This window comes from Mus musculus, chromosome 2 (genome assembly GCF_000001635.26).
Source record: "Mus musculus strain C57BL/6J chromosome 2, GRCm38.p6 C57BL/6J".
Classification (NCBI taxonomy): domain Eukaryota; kingdom Metazoa; phylum Chordata; class Mammalia; order Rodentia; family Muridae; genus Mus; species Mus musculus.
The window spans coordinates 118,895,347-118,910,867 of NC_000068.7; the positions used below are offsets into that span (position 1 = coordinate 118,895,347).

The window sequence follows — 15,521 nt, forward strand, 5'->3', positions numbered from 1 at the left end:
TCTAACTAGGAATAGGCACTTACTGCTTTAATCATGGGTTTCCTCATCTGTGAATCACCCACAGTAACTGCATCCCAAGTGGGATTGTGGTAAGAACAAGAAACTAATTCACTTTTCTCCATTTACATACGACCCACTGCCCCAACCCCCCCAGTACAGACCCCGCTTAGTCTGGAACTCACTATATAAACCAGACTGGCTTCAAGGAGATTCACCAGCCTTTGCCTACCACAGTGGCTTATAGTTGCCACTATCCTGGTCTCTACGATTTCTATAGCCTGAGAGTTCTAGTCTCAAAAGGAGTGGGGTAGGAGGAAGCACTTGTGGTCTCTACGTGGGCATCTTCTTCAGTAGCTGCTCCAGTAAACAGGGGTTGGGGGCTGGCAAGGCTGGCTGCCTGGTGGAGAGAATAAAAGCGAGTCGCTTTTGCCTTCTTCGACTTTTCCCAGATAGGTGGGCAGTAGTAGGAGCTGTAAAGGTGCAGCATCGTTGAGGGCACTGTACCCCAGAAGGAACCATTTCCATCCAATTTTTACCTGAGAAAGAAGGTGAGACCCAAAAGTTAAACTACCAGGAAATCAAGGGGCAACCCGACTACCCCTGCAGGAAGGGATCTTATTGTTCGATCAGTCTGCATTTTGGATCTCAGGACAAGATTTTCTTTTCCTTAAATGATCTAGAGTGCCCCCAACGCCTTTGGGGCAGGACGTGGCGTGTCTTAGAAAACTTGAGTAGCCCCAGTGGCTCTCCAGCTTCGGGTTCTACTCTCAGCCGGTCTCACAGTTCCCTGCCTATACTAAAGGGTGTCCTCATCTTTCCAGTTCCCGAAGGTCAGCCTTTAAAAAAAAAAAAAAAGCCGACTCCTCTGCCAAGTAAGCTCGCGTCGCGGACTCTTGTCAGAACACCCGCACCTTTCCCAGCCCTACACCCGGGGAGCAGACCCTGGCACCTGCCCCTCCCCAGCAGCCATTACACGATGTTCTCAGAAAGTTAGTTTTCAGTCTCCTCCTCCCTCTACCCACAACCCATCCGGGTGCCGGACTGGAAGCATCTTGAAAGTAGGAAGTCACTCTCCTACTGGCCTCTGCCTTGGGACATTCAGATCACTCCCTAAGGGATGGAGCGCAGAGGGGGGAGGGGGACGTGGACGGGTGCAGAACCCAAGCTGCCGCAGACCCGGCAGCCCAGCCCGAACCTTGGGATGGGGGCGGGGGGAGGTTAGTACTTCGCCCTCTAGGGCAGGCTCCAGCCTAACCCAGCCCACCCGGCTCAGCTCCGACTCCCAAAGGCGTGCCCACCCAGCCAGGTGATCTCGAACCTTCTCCCTCACACACCCCAACAACAAACAACCCTCTGCGCTCTCCATCCGGAGAAAGGAGGTGGAGCCTGACCTCAGCCGGAGGCTGCTGCAGCTACGGGGGAGGGGGAGGGGGCTCACTGCTCCAGCCCATGGGGGGAGTCTCCTCCTGAGAGTGGCAAGGGTGGGCGGCCTTGGCGGGTTCCCAAGCGTCAGGACAGTCTTCTCCCAGCAGTGTCGACCCTCCACCGGCGAAGGGAGAATACAGAAGAGGTGGCTTTAGTGAGTGCGACTTGTGACTATTCCTCTCCGGCTGAAGCACCCTCGGGCCCCTCTCCGCCATTTATGACCACCACCCCCCCTCTAGCCCTGAGGGCTGAATGAACCTATGTGCCTAGTAAGCGGCGGAGAGAAGATGCTGCTTTGCTGTGCTCTAGGGAGCCGAGGTGTGCCCATCCCCCAGCCTTTTGACGGGTGGGGGTGCAGGCGGACCCCAGGGACGCCGACTAGGACAGGAAGGAGCCTGAAATAGGTTTAAGCAGCAGTTGTTGACACTGCAGGGAGGCAACTTGAGTGTGGGTTAGAGAATGCATTTTAAGGGGAAGGACAGGGGACCCAACGAGGCGAAGTCTGTGTCAAAGGGAAGGAGAATACAGAAAGGGCTTTCGCTGGGAGGGGCAGCCTGCAAAGACTTCCCTGGCTAGCAATCTGGAGGGTAGCGCTGGACAGATGGGGGTTTGGGACATAGCATCATGGAATGCAATCCCCAAAGTCTAAGCGCTGGCGGCTTGTATGAAGACTGGTCCCACACAGACCCCTACATCATCCTGATCCCTCAGACCCATCCTGCGGCCCTTAGAGATGAGAAACGATCCTCTTCTTTGATGGGTGCTCATCAACTGGCTCCCTGGTAGCAGGAGGGGGCCCAACCCTTTTGGCTTAGTTACAAAGAGAGCACTTCTGACTCTCCCATCCCTAGGGAAAGAGGCCACAGCAGGTAAAAACCAGATTTACACACTTGGCGTTGCCTGGGGGCAAATAATTTCCGGAGGTCCCTTTAAGGAGTGGGTGTTCTGATCCCTTTAAGAGTGAGCGGGTCCCAGCAAAAGGACTATAAAAGTCTAACTTTATTTCCTCACCCCTGGGGGGCTTCCTTTGATGGGGGAGGGGGCAAGTATTGGCGATGAATTTAATCTATGGCAAGGAGTCCCTCCAAAAGAGAGCCATTCCTTCATCTCTTCCAGTGGGGCTTAGGGGCCAGACTGCTCAGTGTTCTGGGACCTGGAATCTGGACGGTCTGAGGTGAGGCAGGGGAGGGCTGCCTGCCCACATCCAGAAAGGAGACACCTGGGCATGACATCGAGGCAGGTGAGAGTGGTCGGTGCCAACTTCACAGAAACTGTGCTGCGGGCTTGGGTGCCTCGACCCGTGCCAGTGGCTGGATCTCAAGGCAGGCGGTCTGCTGGGACTGCTGCGGCAGCGAGGGGGGTGGGGTGGGGTGCCTCTCGGCTGAACTGGGGATGACAGAGCTGCCAGTCTGTCCCTGCTGTCAGTCTGGTTGTACGTGGTGGGGGAAGGGTGAGCAGCATGTTCTCTTGGGCCCTGGATTTCTCCTTTTCTCGGCTCTCCTGCTCTGAGGGAGCTAACTCGTGGTTCTGGAGGTGCATGGGTAGAGATAGCAAGCCTCTGCAGAGGGGGACAGTCGTGGAGACCTGATGAATCCATCCATTTCCAGACCATCCATTTCTAGATCAAATGACAAACCCTTTTTGGCGAGAGAGAGGAAAGGTGACAGCCCCCAGGCAGTGGCACAGCTGTTCTGGTGGAGTGGGATGGGAGCTGCATGCACTAAGGAAGAAACCATGGGAGCAGGAGCCTTTCCCAGATGTGCTGATTAAGGCTTATTATAAAGATAAAGGTTGTGTGTGTGAGTGTATGAGTGTGTGTGTGTGAGTTCGTGTGTGTGTGTGTGTGTGTGTGTGTGTGTGTGTGTGTGTGTGTGTGTGTGTGAGTTTTATCTGGGACCGTAATGGTCAAAGGCAGGGTAGAAACCCCGGATTGATATTAAATAGTTCTACAACAGGAAAGGCTCTGGATTGGAAGGAGGATTGTTCCAGATGCAGGGGTCCTGAAAATAGAGTGAAAGAGGACAGGAGGCCAAAAACTCCCTTTGGGGTACACGCAGCCTGTCTAAAACCCTGGCCTCCTCTTGGCTGGCTGGTGGACCAGCGTTCAAAAACAAGAGAGAGAGAGGGGGGACCCAGGAGATCAATGGGCTGCTAAAGGAGGAACATCAAGTGCCTTTAGAAAGCCTGCGCTCCTCCCTCCAGACCCCACCCCCAGCCATAAGCCCACTGAGCCAGAGCCTCCTGGGGCAAATGAGCCAGCCACCCACAGGGAGAGCTCTGAGGACAGAGTTTCTTTGGCTATTGAGCAGGCTGGGCTACTTAAGCTCCTGGGTCCTCCACCATCAGTCCCTCTTCCCTTCCACCTGGGTCTCAAATAAATCAACTTCTCCTGGTACCCGGACCACAGGGGTTTACCTGAAGGTGCCAGGGAGAAGCCCACTCCAGCAGTCTTGCTCTGGCTCTGTCAGTTTCCAGGTTAAACGTGGGCTGCCGCTTGAGTTTCTTTCCCTGTGACCAGTTAAATTTTTTCTTGATCCTCACATTCTCAAACCACCCCACCCCTATCATCAGAGTCTGCTGTCCTACCTTGCTCACTTAAGTGGCCAGAAATACCCTCTACTTCCAATCTGAGGACCGGGGTCTACCATGAGACACGATAATGGACTTGGCTGAGGAGAGGGGCTAATTTTGTGAGATGGAAAGTACAGTTGGCCTGTAAGTGTTGGGGAGCACTGCAGAGCACCTTTGCCTTGGGAGGCTCAGTGAAGGGAGAAGTCCTTCAGTGCCCTACTTTCCGAGGTTTGGGATTTTGCCTTCCCTAAGGATGGGAAGTAGGAGGACAGAGGTACTAAGAGACTTTGGCCCTTTGAGAAGTTGGCGCACCACGATTTTAGTACGGCCTTGGTAAACCGTGTCCTGTAGACTAGGTAGGCAGCTTGGGAGACCCCGGGGGCAGTTCTGGAGGTAAATGAATTCTCTCTCTCTCTCTCTCCTCTCTCCTCTCCTCTTCTCTCTCTCTCTCTCTCTCTCTCTCTCTCTCTCTCTCTCTCTCTCTCTCTCTCTCTCTCTCTCTCTCTCTCAGGCTATTGCCCAGCCACAGAGGCTGGCAGCCCTAGTTACCTTAAAAGCTGCCCGGGTCAGTGCACGTCAGTAGCACGGTCTAGGAAAGGTGGGGAACTGTATAGAGCGCAGGAGGAGCCCCTAAGCCACTCTCCGAGGCTCGATTTTTCCTGCTTACTAACCAGGCTTCCTCAGCACTCTGGGCGCTTCTCTGCCCTAGGCGTTCCAGGGCCCAGCCCCTCCCCGGCTGCTCCCAGGCTCGGGTGACTTGACACTACCCTTTTTTGCTCCTGCTCCTTTACCTCCCAAAGCGCCCCTCCCCCGCCTGAATTGGAAATGAGGCTTTGTTCAGGGGTGGACTCGGTATTTCTCAAGAACCTACTGTGTGCACATTACAGCTCCTTGAAGTGAAGTCCTGGGCTGGCTCTGGCGCTACAAGGTGTCCAGGACACAGCCCCTTCCCGCACCTCCCAGGGACTTCCCACCCCTTCATATGACCTCAGCCTGCTGTGCCCACCCACCCAGCTGACCCCGAGAGCGTGCTCAGGCTTGGAAAAGCACGTCTGTGGGTGTGAGAGACGGAGCCACAGCATAAGGCGACTATGGGGAAGCTAGGTAAGTGTCTGCACTGGTTCTACACTAGCTTGGGGACGCGAAGGAGTGTGTCCAGCCGCGCCTGTTGGGCTGCCCGCCCCTTTCCCTCTCCACCGGAGAGCTCTGATGTTCCCCGCGGTGGTGGAAGAGGGTGTGTGGGTGTCAAGGACTCACAGACCAGACTCTGCTGTCAGCTGGAAATGGATGAGGGTTCCACACTTGGCTTCTGAAAGAGGGCGAATTGGGAACTGGGGTGGGGGGCGTTAGGTGAAGGACAGAAAGAGGAAAAAGAGATGCGGGTGAGGGGTTACCGAGCCAGGACCGACCTTGCTAGGAAGGAAAGGAGACGTGGCAAGCAGGGAAGTCGGAAAGATGAGGCAAGGGCGGGAGGGGCTTCTCAGGAGTCGGGGCCCTTTCGCGCGAGTCTGGGGCCCTTTCAGGAGGAAAGGGGGTGTTGTTCTTGCTTGAATTTTTCGGTTGGTCTTCCCGAAGCTTTGCCATGGGGGCAGCAGCCTGAGGGTGAGGTGCCCCCTCGACCCTCAGTTTACTGTAGCCGGTGCTGGAGAGGTTACGAGGAAAGAGGGATGTAGAAGGGTGATGGTCAGGGAGGGGGCGCGCTAAGATTTTTCAGGGTGGGGGTCTGCAGTGAGGTGCTGGGGCTTCAGGGTCAGGTCACCATGGGATACTGGCTCAGGCTCCAAAGACCAGGAGAAAATACAAGAAGCCGGCAAAGAAAATCATCCCCCGCCACCACCCTTGGCACCGTACCCCTCCCCCCAGGCCCCACCACTCCCCGCACCGCCTCCCCCGGCCGCCTCGTGCTGCCCCCTGCGTCGGGACGACCGACCCACGATTCTGATTGGTTGGAGACCGGGAGGGGGAGCCGAGGGCCGGATTGGCTGGCGGGGCCAGCGCAGGGCGGGGCGGCTGATTGGCGGAGCTTGCCGAGGGGCGCGCCGCTGATTGGCTGAGGACGAGGAAGCAGGAAGGAGGGCGGCGGAGGCTCCGCTCTCGGGGAGTTTGTGGGGGAACCGCGAGCGGCGTAGCGGATCCCGGAGCCCGGCCCCCGCTGCTCGCCCGTCCGGCCGCCTGCCCCGCCCGTCCGGCCCTAGCCGTCCGCCCGCCCCGGCCAGGCGCGCCCGCCCCCCCCGACGGCCCCGCCCGACCGCGGCCCCCGCTCCGCCTGCCCGGCCCCGGCCCCCAGGAGGAGGCGCTGACGCAGCAGCGTGGAGCCCGGGAATTGAGCGCCCCCGGGGGGTTCCAGCCGCCGGATTCCAGCCCGGCCAGGGCCTGCGGGCGCCCGAAGCCGCGCCGTCCGCGCCTCTCGTCCCGGTGAGCTAGGAGCCGGGATCCAGGAGGGGGTAGGGGAGGGCGAACGAGCGAGAGCGAGCGAGCTAGGTAGGCGGACTAGCAAAAGGGAGAGGACCGGCCGCCCGTCAGCGCGCCCCGCCGAGCGCGCCGCGCCGCCGCCCCCGCCAGCCCCGGGAAGGGACGGACGGACGACAAGAAGCAGGTGCGGCTGCTTGCCCGCCCGCGCGCGCCGCCTCCCTCCCCCGGGTCCGGCGCTGCGGTCCCGCCATCGGGGAGCATTGCGCGCCTCGAGGTGACAGCCCCCGGGGGGCGCCCGCCTCGCAGGCCGGGGGCGGGGTGGGTGGCGGCCGCAGGGTGGCAGCTTGGCCGGGCGGCGGCGGCGCGGGCGTCCCGGGCTACGGAGGGCGGGAGGACGCGGGGTGCTTCCTCGCCGCGGCGGAGCCGGCTCGCCTCCGAGTGCGCGGGCGGCAAGGCCCCCGCCAAGCCCCCTCCCCCATCGTGGTCCCGGAGGCTAGGGGCCGCGGCTGGGGGCGTCGCCGCGGGAGCGCCCTCTCGGGGTGGGGGGCGCCCTCCCGGGTTGGGAGCTGACCGGCAATTGCCGGAGGGGGGATGGGGATGGGGGCCGCGTCAGGGCGAGGGGTAGTGTGGACTCGATCGGGTCGGGCTGAAGGAAGGGAGGCGCCGAAGACGGAAGGGGACCGGTTCGAACAGCGAGTGTGGGCCGCGGGAGGCCCTGTGGGGACCGTGCGGGGCGGCGGCCGAGTCCGAGGTGGGGCGGGGGGAATCGAAGTTGTCAGACCGCCTCCAAGTGACAGCGGGACCCGGTGCTCCAGGCCTGGCCTGGTTGTGCCCTGCCAGTCCCGCCGCCTCTCCTCTGGGGCCGTGGACCGGGTCAGGTCGGGCCCAAGGGGCCCGCTCGGCGGTGAAGAGCCGGACAAAGGCGGCGCCCGAGCGGGCGCAGGTAGTGGTATCGGGGAGGGGAGCGAGTCCGGGGCACCCACCCCAAGGGGCGGGCACGGGGCCGGACTCTGCCCTGGGGACTGCGGGGGCCGGGGCGTCCACCGGGAGGAGCTGCGGCACTGGCTCTGGTCTGTAGCCGCAGATATCCTCGCGGCTCCGGGAAGAGTGGGGTCGACTTAGCCAAGGCGGAGGGGCAGGGTTGAGGGGTGTGCGCACCGAGTGCCCTGGCCGGTGGCGAATGGGCTGGTGGACTCACAGAGGCGAGCGGAGCCTGCTAGCAGTGAGGCTTTCAGCAAGTCTGCCTCTCGGTAGAGGTTTAACTCCACCTGGGATGTCTCCTAGTGGCCCATTGTCGGCAGTCTTAAGAGCACAGGCGGCTACTTGGATTGGGACTAAGGGACCCCACCCCCCAACACACACACCCACTGTGCTTGGCGATGCCTTCACTATTGCTGTAGCCGTCTTCCTTGGGCAAGAAGGTACCCACATAGGGACATGATAAAGCTGAGTCCATAAATTGAGGCAGAAATTTGAAGACATAAAATAAGGTTTCCAGCTTTCTTTTGTACCACCTGACACGTTTCTCCCCATCTTCTACCTCCATAATCTTCCACCAACAAGGAAAGCCTCAGAGAGACCACATTTCTTGGGGACACCACTGTTCTAGGACACTTTGGGATCTCTGGCTTAAGCTGTGAGCGCTAACCCCAGCGGGTGAGCAGCTCTAGGCTGTATGATGTTTACCCGTTTGAGAAAATCCACTCGGCTCCGGTGCCCCTCCTCATGTGATTAAGTTGGGAACAGGAAGAGAGGAGTCTCAGGCTGATAACAGCTGAGAACATGGCCTTTTGCTGAGAAAAATCTGGGTTGGAGTGGCACACCAGTGGGACTGGTCGAGAGCAGCACTCGGCTGTGTTTGGCTCTAAGCCCACCGTGAGAAAGCTGCTGTCTGCCAAAGGAGCAGGAACAGGGTATGGAGTTCATTCATAGCACCCCGGCGCTCTCTCCCCAGGAGAGTCTGGACCCCAGCTTGGGTGGAGTTGAGGCTTGTGGGGAAAGGGGGTATTACCTCACACAAGAGACTGAAGTTTGTTGGAGAGAGTTTAATTGTATGTCTAAAATCCAGAGAAGGCTGGAGAATCTTTCCTTTTGCTGGGGTTGCACTGTGTGTGATTTCTTTTGGTGGCAGTCAGAAGGGTGACCTGGTTTGGCTGCTGGAAGGTGGGAATTGCCAAAATAACATTTCCCTCTGTGGCAGGGGTTTAATCTGGCAGGAGATACTTGTCTGTCAGATGAGTGTTTGGGAGGGCTGGCCCTGGGGAGTTGAGCCATTAACTGAGATGGTTTTGGTAGCCATCTCTTTCTGTCCCTCTCCTCCCTTGTTTCTCTCCTGTACCTCTTATCACTCTAGAACGGATGCTAGCCTGGGACTGGCAGCAAGTCTCTTCTCTGCGTCCTGGTGTGCACTACCATTGCTGGGGTTGGTTTGTTCTTTTTGGTGTCTCCCTCCCTCCTTCCCTCTCTGTTGCCATGTTCCCGGGTCAGTTTCTTCCTGCTTCCTCTGGCTCTTCTGGTCCAGTCTGTACACAGCTAGCTACCAGATCTTTCTTCCGAAGCACCCCTTCCACATGTCAGTTTCTTACTCAATTGTGCTGGCTTCTTTTTGCTGCAGTCTAACCCTAGGCAATGTCCCTAAGGCTATTTGCTAGTCCTGCTGAGCACTTTTGTCTGTCCTGCCCTTCGCACCCAGCTCCTACCCCTTCCTTCTCTCCCACTTGTTTTTTGTCTTGGCGTTGACCAGTGAGCTTGTGAAAATGGATTGTCTAACATGGTATCTTCTCAAATGCTTTGTAGATTGGAAGGTTCTTAGGAATCGAAGTAATGAGTTAAACGCGTGTGTCTGTGTGTAGTCTAATCTTACTCTTGGTGTCGTGTGATGTGGAATTCAGTGTGGATGGAGGGGAACCTTTGGCTTTTCTAGAAATGCTCAGTATGGATGCAGTCCTTGGAGGTCTCTGACCTTTTCTGTGAAAGGTGTATAAATAGGGCACGTCTGTAAGGCTCTGGCCTTGGGCATGTTTAACTGCTGTTTCTGATCCATCTGCTGCTGAAGATTGTTCACATGACAGACACCACACAGACAGGAGTTGGAAAGGGGCTGTGGTCCTGTCCTCCCATTGTCCTCATGGGGCCAGTCTCTTGCTGTACCCAGCTCTGCTGTGTGTTGGCAGTTTACTTGTTGTCTATGCTACCGTATGCTTTACCTCTTTCCGCCTGGGTGTCAGTGAGGGAGAAAACGCTATTCGGAGAACCCCTGACAAATAACCCTGGATCAGCCCTGTGGATGGGATTTGTATGGTTCCTTTTATATTAAGTGTTTTTACTGACTTCCCAAGGTAGAGCTTTGGGGAAGAAATGCTATCATTCCAAGTGCCTTAGAAGTTGGTGTATTGACGATCAAGCCTACACCATGGGGGATGTGGGAGAAGACTGATGACTGGTTTGGAACTAGGTAGTGAAGAGACAGATGTACCCCTGCACCCATCCTCTTTCCCCCAAACCTTTCAGTTGTGCCCCAGTTTGATGATTAATGAACCAGCATTTACCTTCCAATCGGAAAGGCCACCCCTCACAGTTGCCATGGCAATGCAGACCTCTCCCCTGTCAATTAAGAGAGAAAAAAAAATCCTACTTCTCTTTTACTGTAACAGAAAAGCCACCTCAGAAAGCCTCTCCTGAGTGCGCTCCTGATCTGCCTGTGCTGTCTGCAGCATGCATCCTGGGACACAGTCCTTTCCTTTCAGGGACATTGCCTGAGTTTCCGCACCTTGAGCAAATTTTGCCCCTCTTGGAGCCAGCAACTCTAGAACCATCAGAAGAGGAAACAACCTTTTAATTTATTCAACCATGATGCAAATTACAATCCAGAAAGAGCCCTTCTCTTCTCTCTTCTGCAGAGATAGAGGAAGTGCCTCCTTACTCTCGGTGTTTAGAGGCGAGGCGTGAATTGGGTAGCAGTCAAGAAGGAAATTTCAGTAGACCCGAAAGAAATTCAACCTAGCATACCTGCTTGAAATTGGAGTTCAGTGAAAATTGGCTAATTATTTTCATTTCTTCCCACCTCTCCATCTTAGCATCTAAGAGGACTTACAATGTTTTCATTTTATCTACTTTTGTTCCTCTTGGCCTTGCTCAGGCAACATCTGGCCTCAGTGCCTTGTCACAAGGTGAGTCACTAAGGAGGAGAAAAAAATCCAAAGGGGGGGGGAAATCCCCAGAGCTGAAAAGTAGCCTGTGTTGAACCAAAGCTGCCAGCCCAAGCTGCTGGGTTTATGGAGCATTATATGAACAGTCCGGACACTAAAGGGCCTCCTTTTTATGAATGGGTTGTGGAGAGTATAAACAAAGCAGCATCTCTCAATGGGGAAGCATTTCACATGAGCAACACTACCCCGACCCAAGTAGTTACCAAGTAGTTACAGGCGGGTGCTTGCTAGCATAGTCTGGCAAGGCTTGCTTCCTTTGTGCCTTTGTGACTTTGGAGGGACTATGGTTCTGATGCCGCCAGCCAGCGCTCTCTAGCTGTGTGGGCTTGGCCTTGTCTTGATGGGCCAACACCCTGTCTTTGAGCTCTCAAAAAGATGGGAAATACCATGTTCGGCCCAGAGCTTATGAAGTTTAGTAGTGAAGGCTCCTGACACCCAGTGATCAGAGGTTCTGAGGTCCTGACCCCTCAGGCTGCTGAAATCTTCCATGTCAGGCCTGGGAGGTCTTAGGTGATGAGAGCCTGCCTAGCTTTTATGGGAGGCGCATAGCTGGAATAAAATGGACTGGTTTGAATGTCAACTTCATTATGTTTGTATGTCCAGTCCATTTCCTGGTTTTGCCTGCTAATGAGGTATAAGATGGCTAAAAGAAGTAGAAGAAGCAATGGGCTTCAAACATCCTGCTCAGGGCTGCCAGCTCCTGGGGTCCCAGTATGGGTCTGGGTATCTATCCCAGGCATCTTGGTGAGAGAGCTGGGGGTGAGGGGACGCTGGGTTTGGAGAACAGGACCCAGAGTGTAGTCACTGTCCCGGGGTAGTGTACTACATTTCTCTTGGCACAGTGGGTAATACCAGCAAGGATTGTCACTTACCTGACTCATTGTGGAGGGTCCTCTTCAGGCTTGATCTGCCAGGAAAGGATGAGAGTTTGTCTCTAGGTCTGGCTTTATGAGTTGGTAACTTCCCAAGTACCAGAACTTAAGTTACTTGAATGAAAAGGCAGGTGGCTTTTCACAGTTAATAATATCAGTACTAGCTAAAGACTTACTTGGGTGTAATTATTTTCTCTTGCCTTTGTTCCTTTTCTGTGAGATCTGGGAAGGACAGATATGTTGATTCCCTAGCTAGGAGTAAAAGAATGTATCTAGTTTCTACCTCTACCAATACGTCTTTTTCCATTTCCTTCTGCAGGAGAGAGGAATGGGCCCTTCAAATGTAGTCACTTGTCCAGAATGTTTGGGGATAACACAATTTATTTATCAGCTTTCTGTGTGGCCAAGTGGTTTAGAAGTGTGTTCTCAGGGTAGTTATCATCGGGGTGCTGCTTGATGCCCTGAGACCCTGAAGTGCAGGACCACAGTAGTGCGGCCATCAGGGTCACCTGGGAGCTTCCCAACCCTGGCTTGGTGTCACTTGCTTTGCTTTCCACTGTATGTAGAAAAAGAGAATACTATGGAGAGGAAATGATCTTTTAGAGAAAATCGAAAGTACTAGAGATTGTCTGCTCTCAAGAAAGGAAGCCAGGAGCAGTTGCTCTGTCTGTAAGTTAAGGTGGGTGTCTGCACCAGGATAGGGCACCCCCAGTCTCCACTGCAGTAGAAGCCAGAGGAAAGGGATTTCCTTCAGGCCTATAGACTGGCGTTGGTGCTCTGGACTTAACTGTAAAATTCAATCTCTCTGGAACACGCACAACTTTCTAGGTAATAAAATGGGTTTGTTTAAAAAATGCTTGTAAGAGTTTCTTTAGAACTTTGAGCCAACTGTTTGTTTGCTTGTTGGTTGGTTGGTTTGTACTGAGACAGGATCCTGTATAGCCCAGTCTACCTAGAACTCTCCATCCTTCTGTTGACCTTGAGTGCTAGGATTACAGATGTGTGAACAAACACATCTGTCTGTACAAACAGTTCTTTAAACTGAAAATTCAAGAACAACTTTTATATTGGGCTGTGACCCAGGCTCTAGAGAATGGCAGCCAGGCAACAGCGTAGAAGTCAGGGCTCTGAGCCGTGCCTGGGCGCCCTGCCTGTGCCCTTGCTTATCATAGTACTCAGAGGTGAGGTGGGAGGATGGAGGGAGGTGTGTGTGTGTGTGTGTGTGTGTGTGTGTGTGTGTGTGTGTGGTGTACTCAGAACATCAACCTTGGCACTATGTGCCTTTACCTGCAGAGCACCCCCAACCAATTCCATACCTCTTCCTCTTTTGTTTTTTTGTTTGTTTGTTTGTTTTTGAGACTGGGTTTCTCTGTGTAGCTCTGGCTGTCCTGGAACTCACTTTGTAGACCAGGCTGGCCTCGAACTCAGAAATCCGCCTGCCTCTGCCTCCCAAGCGCTTAAATTAAAGGTGTGTGCCACCACCGCCCGGCTTCTTCTTCTTTTTTTTTTTTTTTTTTGTTTTAAATGAACTTTTTGTATCTGTTTTCGTCTGCTGAAGATGTGATGTTAACAACTTTTCCCTAGGACTGTTGCGAGGATAGATGCAGTGATTGTCATGTGCTAGGTGGTACTGGGTACCCAGAATACAGAATAGCATTCCTGATGGAGTAGGAAGCTCTGGTGAATCAAGTTCTCTGCTCTCTTAGATATCTTGGAGGACGGGTCTTTACTCTGGCTCTTTACTGCTGCGTCCACCTTGCTATCTTTTCTGGATTTATTGCTTATTTTGTTTTGAGAGACAGGATCTCTCATGCAGCCCAGGCAGGCCTCACATTTACCACAGCCAAGGATGACTTTGAACTTGTGATCCTCCTGCTTCCCCCTCCAGAATGCTGGGATAAAGCTGTGTGCGTCACCCTGCCTGGTGGTGTACAGTGCTGGGGACTAAACCCATCACTGCCGCCTTGGGCAGGCCCTGAGCTTTTAACTCCCAGCCTATCTCGGGCATTCTTTGTCATAAATGTGTGTGCACTTAATCATTAATGGTTGGTGGGAGGTAACAAGTAGAACTTTTTCCCATGAGGCAGCTAGGGCAAATTGGGAGAGAAAAAGGGATGGTGGTGAAAGAGTTGAATAAATACAAATTAATATGTGAATTTGAATAGGCACAGTGGACTCTCACAGTAGACCGAGGGGGATCGTTGAAGGCAGAGGGATCCCTAATCTAGGCGTGTGAAGTCCTTGGATTGCTTCAAAAGCTGTTTGGGAGCATATTTTTATTTCTGGGATTCCAGATGTGTGTACCTGGTAAAGTATGTGTATGTACGTTTTCCAAAATGGACTGGGAAAAAATACCCAGAAATCTAAAATAGTTAACCCACCCTAGCATTTTGAATAAGAGGTTTTCAACCTTTTGTAAGTCAAGCCAGTAAGCCAGCAGCAGGGGAAGCCTTGTGGCTGGGATTCAGTGGGGAAGTCAGATTCTACCCAACCCTCCCCCAGGCTTGCAACCTGTTGAGGTAGCTTTGCAACCTGCCTTGTGACTCCCTGGAATGTTTGGAAGGCTTGGCCTTGGGGTGTGTGTGTGTGTGTGTGTGTGTGTGTGTGTGTGTGTGTGTGTGTGTGTGTGAGAGAGAGAGAGAGAGAGAGAGAGAGAGAGAGAGAGAGAGAGAGAGAGAGAGAGCCTTGTTCAGGAGGTTCTTTGTTGGGAAGATCTCGGGCAGACTCTCCTCCTAATTTGGTGGGTCACTTCTGTTCAGGACCTGGAGGTAGCTAGCAAGCATCTGGGGTCTCCCTGTCTTACCAGGCTGACTGGAAACGCTGAGCCTGGCTTAAAGTCCACTCCCCCCCCCCTTTTTTTTTTAACTGATGCTAGGGATTTGCAAATGTTAGGCAAGGCAGTGCTTTCCCTCTGAGGTCCATCCAGAGCATTGTCCTGGTGGCTGGACCAGTACACATAATTTGCTACTCCTGAACCGGCTCAGAGAACAGATTGGTAAGCTATGGACTTTTAGTAAGGAGTGCTGCATCAGTAATATAAGGTTTTCTCCTTAGTTATTGAGATATGAGAAGCGCTGTCCCTATTCCTGTCTCCAAACAGCTGCTCAGAGCAGTGGGTTGTGCCCCAAGCATAAGTGTGCTTCTGCTAACCCCGCCTGGGCAGTGTGGCGTATATTAGTGGGGTTTGAGGGATCCTGGTCTGGAGATCTTTACCCCCACCTAGGAACCCACCTGGCAGAATCTAGGTAAAGTTTATTCTGCCTGTTGTCTTCTTGCATCCTGGTACTTAGGGATGGCTAGCACTGCCTTCCCTGCTGGGCTTTTGTTCTCTCAACACACCTGGCCCTCAGTTGATGAATCAGAAGTGCCTTCTGCAGACCTCTGAGCCCGCCCTGGGGCTCCCCATCACAGCCTTCTCATGCTGGCCCTCCTCCCAGGCTCCCCTGCATCCCACTAGCCCACGCTCAGTTTCTGTCTTTCGAGCTTCATTTCCATCCCTTAGCCTGGTACTTGGGGGTAGGGGGGAGAATGAGCTAAGACTGGAGAGGTGGCTCAGACCAGGTTTGATTCCTAGCACCCGCATAGTAACTCACAGGTGTTTGCAACTCCAGTCTCAGAGGATCTGATGCCCTGGTCTGACTTTGGTGGGTACCAGACACACAGATGGTACACAAATGCAGTCAAAGCACTCAGTACACAAAAGTTAATTTTTTTAAATGAGGGGGAAAAAAAGAATGGGCTTGTATTAAGTGCCTCTGTGTGTGTGTGTGTGTGTGTGTGTGTGTGTGTATTATGTATGTATATGTGTGTATAGATATTCGGCACTCGATACATGTTTTGAATCCTAAAAACAAAGTCTTGCTTTGAAAAGTAAACCAAGCAAGGCATGGAATTCAGACTCTTCCAGTCTTGATCAGGTCTCAGCTCTGCTGTGTGGAGCTGACTGGGGGCAAAGGTTGTAAGAGGTGCCCAGGTATGAGCAGTGGGTGCTGAGTGCTCACAGGAGCACCAGGAAGAGCAGGGGGAGGGTAAA

The 15,521-nt window shown here is 54.1% G+C and overlaps 1 protein-coding gene and 1 long non-coding RNA gene across 12 annotated transcripts in view; one reads left to right on the forward strand and one right to left on the reverse strand.

The window, feature by feature from the left end:
* Window positions 1–5,834, reverse strand: Gm32957. 5 transcript variants are annotated; one of them, XR_003954052.1, is made up of 4 exons: window positions 5,406–5,834; window positions 3,841–3,933; window positions 1,392–1,540; window positions 1–536 (listed from the first exon to the last, which is right to left on the reverse strand). It is a non-coding gene; the product is annotated as a predicted gene, 32957 (long non-coding RNA). The 5 variants fall into 5 exon arrangements; XR_374924.3 differs by lacking the exon at window positions 5,406–5,834 and adding an exon at window positions 4,868–4,962; XR_374921.4 differs by lacking the exon at window positions 5,406–5,834 and adding an exon at window positions 4,668–4,962.
* Bahd1 (bromo adjacent homology domain containing 1) overlaps window positions 4,990–15,521 on the forward strand; it is a 24,193-nt gene continuing 13,661 nt past the window's right edge. For 3 of the 7 annotated variants that reach the window (XM_006499265.4, XM_006499266.4, XM_006499267.4), the window contains exon 1: window positions 4,990–5,100. In XM_006499265.4, coding sequence (XP_006499328.1) covers window positions 5,088–5,100 — 13 coding nt within the window. In that variant the 5' untranslated portion in view covers window positions 4,990–5,087. Of the gene's footprint in view, window positions 5,101–6,055; window positions 6,412–6,552; window positions 6,593–10,489; window positions 10,578–15,521 lie in introns of those variants that run through there. The other 4 variants (XM_030250366.1, NM_001045523.1, XM_030250363.1 and 1 more) reach the window with 4 other exon arrangements.